Raw genomic sequence first — 12600 nt, forward strand, 5'->3', positions numbered from 1 at the left:
GACACTTCTCAGAATTCAAAACAAGGTTAGTATCAATACAGCGCTTAAGAACAAGAGATAAATGGTGTAAACAAGTATCAAAACAATCAACATGCACCGTAAAATCATCAATAAACACCTCAACGAAGCGTTCAACATACTTAGAAAATATGCTAACCATACATCGCTGAAAGGTAGCAGGTGCATTACAAAGTCCAAAAGGCATATGTCGATATGCAAAGGTACCAAAAGGACAAGTAAATGTGCTTTTCTCTTGATCTTCAGGGGCAATAGCTACTTGAAAATACCCTGAATACCCATCTAGAAAGCAATAATAAGCCTTACCCGCTAGTCTTTCAAGCATTTAGTTAATAAAGGGAAGAGGAAAGTGGTCTTTTCTAGTTACCGCATTCAACTTACGATAATCTATATAAACTCTCCACCCGTTTTGGATCCTAGTTGGTAAAAGCTCACCATCTTTGTTCTTAACTACGGTCACCCAAGACTTTTTAGGGACTACTTGGGTAGGACTCACCCATTTACTATCAGAAATAGGATAAATCATACCTACTTGAAGTAATTTGAGAACTTCTTTCTTCACTACCTCCATCATAAAAGGATTCAATTACGTGTTGTGGTTGCCTTACCGGTTTAGCATCATCCTCTAGCATAATCTGGTACATACACGTACTTGGGCTAATGCCTTTGATGTCGGCAATAGTCCAACCAATAGCTAGTTTGTTGTCCACAAGCACATCTTTCAACCTTGCTTCTTATTCCTCGGTGAGCTTACTAGAGATGATAAGAGCGAGTGTTTCTCTCTCACCAAGGAAAATATACTTCGAATGCTCAGGTAGAGCCTTAAGTTCTACCACAGGTGCCTGCAAAACAGATGGCAACAATTTCTCCGAAGGAATAGTTAATGGCAATTTATTATTAAAATCCAAAGGAAGCTCCTCCAACTTATGTAATTCGGCCACCACTTTCTGCAAGTTAGCAGAAAAAGCATATTCTACCTATTGACCATCTACACTATTCTCGAAAGCTACCTGCAGCTCATCATCACCATTAAGATTAAAGAAATCTTGAGCTAATGGATCAACAACAGCATCAACAAAATTCACAGAGTGGTAATCAGCAGGGTATTTCATAGCATCATAGATGTTAAACTGCACAACATGACCATTAGACTCCATAGTCATAGACCCACTAGATACATCAATTTTAGTGCTAGCAGTTTTCAAGAATGGCCTACCTAACAAAATAGGAGGCGCATGTTTATCATGTTCCATCTCTAGCACATAAAAATCAGCAGGAAAGATAAGATTATCAACCAAAACAAGCACATCCTCAATAATCCCTTTTGGGTAGACATTCGATCTATCAGCTAACTGGATAACAACACTGATAGCATGTAAAGGACCAAGTTTCATAGATTCATATAAGGAGTAAGGCATCACATTAATAGAAGATCCTAAATCTAACATGGCCTTTTGAATCTTAATGTTTCTAATGGTGTAAGGGATAGTGAACATGCCCGAATCACTACACTTAGTAGGTAATTTTCTTTGAAACATAGCGGACACATGTTCACTAACCTTCACTTTCTTTACCCCTTTTGGCTTGTTATTCCTTTTAATAGTACACAACTCCTTTAAGAATTTTGCATATTTAGAAATACTTTTCAAAAGATTAAGAAGGGGAATGTTTACCTCACACTTCTGGAATACCTCATAGATATCCTTATCGTGCTCAAAGTAGCGAGTCCTCTTAAGTGCATCAGGAATGGGTACCTCTGGTTCCACCACCGGTATAGGAAAGGGAATCTGCTCCTTCTCCTTAACAATAGAAGCTTCTTCACCTTCCTTGATTACTATCTCTTCCTCTATTTCATGAATCACCGGTTCCTTGACTTTTCTTTTCACTTTATTAGCCTTCACTAGTTGTCTCCCATTTCTCAAAGAGACTACACTCACATTCTTTGGATTCACCACCGTTTGATATGGTAGTGCATTAGAATCTCTAGCCTCCAACTGATTAATTGCAGTAGCCAGCTGACTCACCGGATTTTCAAGATTCTTGAAATTTTGCTTATTGTCAGCTCTATCTTGGGTAACACTGAGAGTAAGAGCTCGAATCATATCCTCCATGGACATTGATGAACTCGGTGGTGCTTTTTCAGCTGCTTGTTGAGGCACTTGTTGATTAAATTGTTGTCCTTGTGGCCTTTAGAGAAACTGGCCTCTAGGAGGGCCAGATGATGGACCAGTTTGAGAATTTCCCCAACGAAAGTTAGGGTGAGCCTTCCATCCTTCCTTATAGGTCTTGGAATATGGATCCGATTTCCTGTTATTTATAGTACTCTCCCAAACAACATTCACCTCTTCAGGGCCACTTCCCTGTACATAAGGGCATAAATCGCTAGGATGACCCTCAATATAACATATACCGCAAATAGTGGCTATCTGTCTCCTAGATAACATATCACGGAGGGTAGAGGCAATGTTATCAACCTTTTCCTTCAAGCCAAGATTAACACCCATAGAACTCACTCCTCTTCGAGATGGTCTCCTCTCAAATTATCTAGAGGTTTCAGCTAGCTCTGTGATAACCTCCTAAGCTTCATCTGGATTTTTATTTGCTATATTTCCTCCATAAGCAGAGTGAATCATTCGGCGGTCATCTTGGTTCAGTCCACCACAAATATACATAATGACATCTTGGTCAGAGTAACCATGGTAGGGGCAACTAGCACAAAGCTGCTTAAATTTCTCAAGATACTCATACATAGTTTCCCCGTCCTGCTATTCAACATTGTTGATGGCTCTTTTCAGATGAGTTGATCGAGAAAGAGGGAAATATTTCTCCAAGAATGACTTCTTCATACCTACCCAAGTAGTAATACTCCCCGGTGGTAGATAATTTAACCAGTCTCTCGCACTTCCTTTCAAGGACAAAGGAAAGGCTCTCAATTGCAACTGCTCATCTGTAATAGCATGTGGCTTCATACTAGTGCACACAATATGAAAGTCCGAAAGATGCTTATTCGGATCCTCAATACTCATCCTGCTGAAACTTGGTAATTGATGTATCAAACCAGATTTCAATTCAAAAGTAACTCTATCATCTAATGCTGGAAAAGTGATGCATAATGGTTGAACATCAAAATTTGGAGTTGTGAGCTCCCTCAATGTCTGGGTCTCTCTAGCCATATTCCAAAGGTTCGGGTTGTTTAGAAATTTCAGAATATTCAGAATCTAAATGTAGATCTTCGAACTCGCTGCCTTCAGGAACAACTACTATTGCACCTCGTTTGTTCTTTCTTAACCTGAAAAGAGTATGCTCAATCTCTGTATCGAAAGGCTCGAGGTTCAGGTTAGAAATACGAGTATTATGCATAAACCTACACTAAAACACAAAAATAATTAATGCCAATTCCCCAGCAACGGCGCCAAAATTTTACAGGCTAAAGTCGTATGCCTCAAATTAACAATTTATATCACTTAAATCCAAATACTAAACAGTAGTAAAGCGGAAATAAGGGTCAAACCCAAGGGAATCAGATTAACAATTTATGCAAATTATAATGTAGGAAAAGTCGATCGCTAATGTAATTAAAGATCGTAGTAACACAAGGGGGATTTGAGTTGATTTTCTAATAAACTAAGATTATTAGCTAACGCAAATTGAGTAATAAAAATAATGACTTTTGGTGTATCAAATGATTTAAAAGGGTCTTAGAGCCAAGCATATATCCACACTCAATAACAATTAATCACTGTAAGACGGTTTCAATTACTAATCTTGATTACTCTATCGTGAATGACAAATTCCAATTCTGCTTACGAATAGTTAATTGGAAGAGTCATGGGCGAGAGCACCTAAGAGGGGGAGGGGGTGAATTAGGTGTCTATTTAAAATTTTAAGCTTAATGAAAGATTCTTTTAAAACTCTTAAACACTTTAAACAATGCTTAGATGAAAGGAGAAGTCGATACTTAGAACTAGAGAGTTAGAAGTAATCAACAACGATTCAGCAAGCAGAAGTTACAGTGTACTCAATAGTTGATTCTGTAGATAAAAACGTGAGTAGAGTGTGCAGCGGAAATAAAATGAAATAGACACGACTAACGATGTTGTTAAAACTGGTTCGGTCACTACTCCGCAACCTACGTCTAGCGCTATTTTATTAAACGTCTTAGAAGTAAACTCATACAAACTAACACCACCCCGAATAATAAAACAACTCCCCAACCTACTCCGGTTGCTAATGCTTAAAAGCTACTCCGCTTCCAAGACTTTTGCTTTGGGCTACTCCGCCGAAAGACTCCTTGCTTAAAGCTACTCCGCAATAAGAGTTTTGCTTTGGGCTAAGTAGAATATTTAATCGCCAAGTTCACATAGATACGGTGTACACAAGCCTAAGAGTCATTGAATCACCACCTGCAATTTTAAAAAACTTCCCCCTCTTGACATCATCAAGTAGGAAGAACACATAGTCTAAATAAGGATTAGAGTTATACAAAACAAATTATTCAACAACTAACAACATAACCAATATTATCAAGATATATCACAAACATAAAGCCAAGGCAAAAAGGATTAGAAAGGCTTTTGTTTTGATTAGGCATTATGCATGGTTATGGCAAAAGGCTTGGTACGACATACGGCATAGGCTAGGTACGGCTATGAGCAAGAGATCAATCATCAACTTCTTCGGTTTCCTCTTCTCCAACCAACCCGTGAACCATCTCCAAGAGTTCTTCATTTTGACCCTTAACCTCCTTAAGTTCCTTACGCAACCCCGTCACTTCCAAACGAAGACCCGCAATCTCACCCATCTGAGCATGTTGGAGATCCAACAAGGCTTTAACATCCTTAGTGAGACGTGTCAAGGAAGACGATTGCACAGAGGAGGAGGCAACATTCGTAGCCTTCATACCCGACCGAATACGAGCAACTTTATCACCTTCAATTTTCAAGTACATTTGTGATAAAAATCCCAAGCTCATAGTGTCACACAAGTGATCCACACCGAAACTAGTCGAGTCCACAATGTCCATTTTCTCGAAAATGACCGACAACCACATCCCATATGCTAACACGGTGGAACTATCAACCTTACGCTTTTAAACTATCTTAGCAAGATGATCAATGTGAAATAACATCAAAGCGGGTAGGTTAATTTGAAGGTGCTTAGCAAGATAAAAGATCAACCACATGTCTAGCACACCAAACACACCACGGCTCTCATTACATGGAATCAAGGTTCGATAAATAAAATTGAAAAAGAACCGGTGGTTTATTTCGATTTCTCTCGGTTTAAGTGTGATGGGGGATGAAGCTTTGGGACTTAGAAACTTCGTGACGGTCAAGGAACTTATACCATCAATAGTCGGCCAACCACCCTTAGGAAACGAGGACAACCCAGTTGTAGGAATACCGAGTAATTTCCCGACAATTTCAACATTGAGACACAAGGGTTTGTTATTGATAACGGCGGTAAGACTACCCGATTGGACATCGACTTTGACCGTAGTATAAAATGGAACAATATTTGCTAAATAAACTCGGTTATAGAGATTAAAAAGACTCTCCCACTTTTGTGCATGAATTGCTTCTTTAAAGAATTTAAAAGCGGGGGACGAATCATACCATTCGAGCTCATAGCGACGGCCCGACTTAAAGTTTCCTTGAATGACATGCTTGCAACAATCAAAGATTTCCTTAGGAAAGTAATACCCATGAAGAATCTTGAGTGCCTTGGACTTGTTCTCATCGAGAGGTTGCTCAATAGCAATCATAGCACTATTCGATTCATCATCAACTTCCTTTTCCATTTCCTCCACTTTCCTTTTCTTTGAGATCAACCGAGTGGACACTCTCTTAGCTTTGCCTTTCAGTTTGGGAACAGTTTCCTCTTTGAACAACTCGTCATCATTGAAGACGGCATTCAATTTCTCCGTATCAATTTCCGTTTCCACAACCGTTGCCTCACTCACGGTTTAGCTCTCCTTTTTCGCCTTTTATTTCCAACCATATCCGTTAACATCTCATCACTACCAACACTTCCCTTCGATTTCGATTTCGATTTCCCAATACTCTTTTCAACCGATTCCTCCACACTTTTCTCAACACTCTTTTCTTTTTCCTCACCTTTTTCAATTGATTTTTCAATACTCTTTTCTTTCTCTTTTTCATTGTTTTTCTCATTCTCCTCTTCACCATCATCTTTCTTTTCCTCACTGTTTTTCTCTCCTTCTTTTTCGACTTCCTCATCAACAATCTCCTCTTCTTTTTCACTTTCCTTACCAACACCAACATCAACTTCCTCAACTTCTTGAATGATTGGATTTCCATCATCATCAACATCACCAATAACCCGTGAGCTTTCTTCTTCACCCTCGGTTTCGGTTGCAAGTGGCATATTCAAATTGAATTTTTGATTGAAAACCCGACTTGAGAACCTCCTAGCTTCGGCCGCTGTTTTAGGACTAATAGCAACTGATTTCTTTCTTGTTATTGGGGCGTTTGGCACAAAAACTCTAGGTTTCTTTGGTGGTTTTTGATTTTGGACAGTTTTTGATCGAAGACTTTCGATTTGTGGTTCAACCGATGCAGTTTTCGGCTTGTAGGAGTCTCGGATTTCCTTCAATGTTTTCGGTTTGGTTGATTTTGGAGGCATGATTTTTATAGTGAGAGTAAAAGTGACAATTGGAAGAGGGAGTCTTTTGACTGTTTTAGAGAATATTTGGGGAAGATGTAGTTTTTTTTGAAATATTTGAAAGTAAGAAGGGAGATCATCATTTAAGAGTTGAAAAATTGTACATGTAGTAAATGAGGTGGGTGAATAGTGTTTAGCTTTTTTATTTGATTGGTTGAGAGGAAGGGTGTGTAGCCGGTTGTGTGGGATTAGGTGGCTCTATAAATGGGTAATGGGAAGAGTGAGATATGATTGTTAGATGGTAATTAAGTGGCTCCATGTGAACAATATCTTTACCCATTGGATTTACATGCAAATTAATCATTTAATTCATTGAGTAAAATTAACACATAATCACTTATAAAAACATGCAAACATCTACTCTAGTCAATCATCGAGGGCAAGTCGTCATAAAATTTTACGCGGAATCCAACAAACCAATTTCCAACCGATGTTTTACGAATTATTCTCTTTCAAGCGGTTTTGTAAAAATGTCGGCTATTTGATCTTCCGTTCTACAAAATTTAAGACGAATTTGACTTTTTTCCACATGATCACGTAAAAAATGATGTCTTATGTCAATATTCTTAGTCCTTGAGTGTTGTATAGGGTTCTTTGAAATATTAATGGCACTAGTATTATCACAAAAGATAGGAGTTGAATCAAAGATAATACCATAGTCCCTTAGTTGTTGTCGATCCCAAAGAACTTGCACGCAACACAATGCGGCACTTACGTACTCGCTTTCAGCGGTGGAAAGAGCAACGGTTTTTTGTTTCTTAGACGCTCATGAGATCAAACAAGGACCTAAGAAAGTATCCATCCTGGATATACTCTTTCGATCAACAACGCTTTCGGCATAATCTGCAAATTAGACGTTCCAACCAAGTACCTAAGAATACGTTTTACGGCAATGAAATGCGATTCTCTAGGACTAGCTTGGAAACGAGCACATAGACATACACTATATAAAATATCCGATCGACTAGCGGTCAAATAAAGTAATGAACCGATCATACCTCGATACATCGTTTCATCAACTTTCTTACCATTCCTATCTTTGTCAAGCTTTGTGGATGAAACCATAGGTGTAGAGAAAGGTTTAGAATTAGTCATAGCGAACTTACATAGCATCTCCTTTATGTACTTTTGTTGATGAACCATCACACCATCTTGAGTTTGCTTGATTTGAAGCCCAAGGAAGAACCCTAGTTCTCCCATCATACTCATCTCAAACTCAGATTTCATTAGTTCCGAAAAGAACAAATAAAGGAGTTCATTCGTTGCACCAAATATTATGTCATCAACATAAATCTGTACAATCAACAGTTCACCACACTGTGACTTTATGAACAATGTCTTATCAACCGATCCACGCACAAAACTATTTTCCAAAAGAAATTTTGACAGGCGGTCATACCAAGCTCTTGGAGCCTGTTTTAAACCATAAAGCGCCTTGTCCAATTTAAAAACATGGTTTGGAAATTCATTGTTTATAAAACCCGGTGGTTGCTCCACAAAGACTTCTTCTTCTAAATAACCATTTAGAAAAGCCGTTTTGACATCCATTTGAAAAAGTTTGATGCCTTTGTGAGCTGCAAAAGCTATGAGCATACGTATGGCTTCAAGACTAGCTACTGGTGCGAAGGTTTCATTATAATCAATGCCTTCTTGTTGTTTAAATCCTTGCACCACTAGTCTAGCTTTATTCCTTACGATATTGCACGAATCATCTAGCTTATTGCGAAAGACCCATTTGGTACCAATCATGATACAACCAGTAGGTCTAGGGACAAGATGCCATACCTCATTCCTTTTGAATTGATTAAGTTCCTCTTGCATTTCCATCACCCAACTCGGATCTTCAAGTGCCATGGTGATGTTTGTCGGTTCAGAATGTGAGAGAAACGCATGAGATGCAAAGAAATCATTGAGGGATGATCTTGTTTTCCTTCCTGAATTCAAGTCACTGGTCAAGTTAGAAAGGGGGTGAGATTTTTGGTGTTTCTACTTCTTTGGTACGATTAAGGATGGTAAGGCTTCTTGGGGTTCTGACTCAACAGTTCACTCAACTGTTGGTTCTGGTTCATTTTGTGTTTGAGGGTTTATTTCTGTTTGTTCACTTTGTTTAAGTGTACCCTCATTCCCCTTGGATGTCGTAGCCTCATTTTGTGGTTCAAGTGGTTCTGTTCCCCCTGTCTCTTGGCCAGTTCCTTCAATCAACAGTTGATCCGACTGTTGATTCAGCTCCTCTTGTTCGTTCTCCTCGTGTACATCATCCATGTCATGTCGGATCATTCCAAGCTCATAGTCCTCATCATCTTCATCATCCTCTTCCTGTGTATTAGAATGAAAAAGACTAGACTCATCAAATATAACATGCACACTTTCTTCCATTTTCATGGTTTGTTTATTATACACTTTATAAGCCTTGCTATGATCCGGATAACCGACAAATACTGCCTCTTCACTACGAGCATTGAATTTACCCAAATTATCCTTTCCATTGTTGTGAACAAAACATTTGCTTCCAAAGCATTTCAAATAGGATAAATTAGGCTTTCTTCCTTTAAGTAACTCGTAGGGTGTTTTGTTAAGCATTTTTCGGATCATAGCACGGTTATAAATGTGACATGATGTGTTGACAACTTCGGCCCAAAAATTCTTTGTCAACTTACTACTAATGAGCAGAGTCCTAGCCATATTTTTAAGTGTACGGTTCATACGCTCTACAACCCCGTTTTGTTGAGGTGTAGCACGCGCGGAAAAGTTATGGCTAATACCGTGCTCATCACAATAAGTAATAAATGAGGAATTTTCAAATTCGGTTCCATGGTCGGATCTCAAAGATAAGAGTTTTTTATCAAACTTGTTTTGGACCTTTTTCAACCAAATTAAAAATTCATCAAATACTTCATCTTTAGAACTCAGGTAGAGAAGCCAAACAAATCGTGAAAAATCGTCAACAATCACACATAAGAAACGACTACCTTCTTTACTTCTAACACGTATAGGACCACATAAATCAATATGAAGTAACTCAAGAGGTTTAGATGTACTAACGAACTTTTTGGATTTAAAGGAGCTTCTTACTTTCTTTCCCTTAGCACAATCATCACACAAACTATTAAAGTCAAATTTCATATTGGGAATGTCGTCAATTAAGTCAAGTCGCTTAAGGGTGTTCAATGTTCTAGCATTTACGTGACCTAATCTCTTATGCCAAAGTTATGGGTCGTTCTTTTTCAAAGCACTCATACAAGACACCTCAAGACAATGCAAAAAGATTAGTCAAATAAACATCTTTAACACGTTTTCCTTCTAGAAAAACTTCCCTTGTTTTACCATCTAAGACACGACATTCACTAGCACAAAATTCAACAATATTACCATTATCACACAATTAAGATATGCTAAGGAGATTATACTTCAAACCTTTGACAAGCAACACTTTGTCGACACATTGTGACGATGACTTACCAACCTTCCCGATTGCAATAATTTCACCTTTCTTATTGTCACCAAACGTCACAGTGCCACCATTGTAGGCTTCTAGTGAGAGAAATTAGTTTCTATTTCCCGTCATATGAGGTGAACATCCACTGTCGAAGTACCAATTACTACTGCCTCTCACTAATGCCCATAAGAAATCAAGAGGTTAGTTTAGGAATCCAAACGAATTTGGATCCCTTTTTGTGAGGTGCATTGTTAATCAAATCTTTGCGAACCCACTCCTTTTTAGTGATGTAACACCACCATTAATTCGAGAGCCTTTAGCTAGACATTCCCAAATAAATAGGACTGTTACCATCCCGTTTTCCCGAGGTAGTAGATAACAAAGTCAAACTCACCAAAGTACTTTAAATAAAAACTTTAATGATTACATATGTTTTACAATTTAGATCAACTAAATATAAAAGTAAATACAACTCAAAGCGGAAAAATAAATAAGTGATATAACTATATATGTGATCTAGACTTCATCTAAGGTTCCAAGTTTGGCTCTCATCCCAATGCTCCCAAGTCAGCTAATCTTTGGTACCTGTCAAATCTGCTCCCCATTATGGTTCACCGCAGGTGTTCACGAATAAACAGTCAACCGCGAGGTTGAGTAGGAATAAATACTAACAATAAAACCATACGATAAGCAATCCAATTTCCTTTTTACATTGCACAACCCCCTGACAACGTGCTCCATCATTTTACTTAGCACACCTCCCTTAACAACGTGCTCACATTACTTTGGTACCCTTCCCTTAACAACGTACCGCCAACATGTAATAGTACCCCTCCCTCACAACGTACATATTACCATCATCCCAGTGTACAAACTCCCTCAACAACGTACAACTGACTATCGCACAACTTTTCACAATAACCACGTTCACAATCAACGATAACGATTCAAATCACCTCATCAATATTATCAACACAAATATAACTCACCCTTCCAACAATTACAATATTATCAACCAACATATACAATATGAATCTCCCTTCCAACAATTACAATTATATCAACCAACACAATTCACATATGATCAATGCACTTTAATATAAGCCATCCAACAAACATTATCGAATAAAAGTTGAGTAGGATTTATCCCTACCACGTAGCAAATAATAATGCAATAGCAAATCCGAGCAATCAATCAAAAGTACTCCACCTCGAAACCGTCACCTAAAAGAAATGATGATTTATCCAATATTAATTATTTACACTTGTTTGTAATTCATTATTTATTATACATTAATTATTTATTGTTATTAATTATAACATTACGATATACGAAAAACCCGAGTCAATTTACGAAAACCGACTTAAATAAATAATAAATGTAAGTGTCCCAACTTAATTTTCCTTAAAAAACACACGATATCACTCCTCCTTTGCATACCCGTGTTTCATCTTACATGCCAACAACACCTTACACTTCCATCTACCCGTCACCAACAACACCACCTAATACCTCCCCGGACTGCTCCCTCTGCCGCCAACACCACCACGCCACTGCCACCGTCATTAACCACCCTCTCTCAGCCACCATACACACCACCGCCTCACCATTACAAGCTACACACACAACCGAAAACTCGACACCTAAAACAACCCATTCAACCGTGTATACAACTCAACCCGACACCCACCAAAGCCTGCCACTGCCACCAACGAGAGCCTCCACTGGCGGCAGCCCAGCCTTGGTCCAGAAGCCACTCCTAGCCAGCCCATTAAACCACCAATCCACGTCCTAACTCACAATAACATAATATACAAACCCGAAGAAGCAACCTATACAACTCACGGCTCACGCTATTTATGACCACCACCACCATCACCACTGACCAACGGTGGCCTCAGGGGTGTTCCCACATCCTTCGACCCATCCTCAACACCAAAATAACCACCCTACACCGACAACAGCAACGAGAGCTACCCTTCCCCTTTTTTGCGTTTTTCCGACAACTACCACCACAAACCACCCTCAACAGCCCCCACGACACTACCACAATGGTCGACTCTCACCCCTAGTCTCAACCCTAGTCTTGGTCAGGTATGGGTCACATGCAGCAAGGGTCAAAAATCCATATAAAAGACAGACATGCTGTAACCACCATCAACCGGCATCCACCGTACCAACCACCACCTACGACCACCCCCATTACCACCATTAGTACCTCCCACAGCCAACCTAACCAGCTACCCATGTCCTGTGTGCATACGACAACCCCACAAGCTACAATCTTTGTCTTAAGGTTCACGGCCTCCCTATTTTAGATGCCCAATCCGCCACCTATGGTGGTCAACGGCGGTCACAAACAGTCTTAAGAGAATCACGGTGGTCAAAGGTAGCTACTAAAGTCAACGGTACTGATCATGGTGGTCTATACAGTGTACAAACGTTAACTTAAATTATTAAG

At 39.1% G+C, this 12600-nt stretch overlaps 1 protein-coding gene across 1 annotated transcript; it reads right to left on the reverse strand.

Moving 5' to 3' along the window:
- Positions 1 to 752: 752 nt before the first annotated feature.
- On the reverse strand, positions 753 to 2135 carry LOC141627711 (uncharacterized). The gene is made up of 2 exons (XM_074440937.1): positions 1029 to 2135; positions 753 to 965 (listed from the first exon to the last, which is right to left on the reverse strand). Exons 1-2 carry the CDS (start codon positions 2133 to 2135, stop codon positions 753 to 755), a joined length of 1320 nt encoding a protein of 439 aa, XP_074297038.1.
- Between the last annotated feature and the right edge of the window lie 10465 nt (positions 2136 to 12600).

The sequence above is a fragment of the Silene latifolia genome, chromosome Y, assembly GCF_048544455.1.
Source record: "Silene latifolia isolate original U9 population chromosome Y, ASM4854445v1, whole genome shotgun sequence".
Lineage (NCBI taxonomy): Eukaryota > Viridiplantae > Streptophyta > Magnoliopsida > Caryophyllales > Caryophyllaceae > Silene > Silene latifolia.

Excerpts from the sequence above, each read along its gene's own strand:
- LOC141627711 (XM_074440937.1), bottom strand. The coding sequence starts at position 2,135 with ATGTCCATGGAGGATATGATTCGAGCTCTTACTCTCAGTGTTACCCAA. Across the intron at positions 966-1,028 it reads ATGGTGATGATGAGCTGCAG|AAAGTGGTGGCCGAATTACA; the intron begins GTAGCTTTCGAG and ends GCTAACTTGCAG.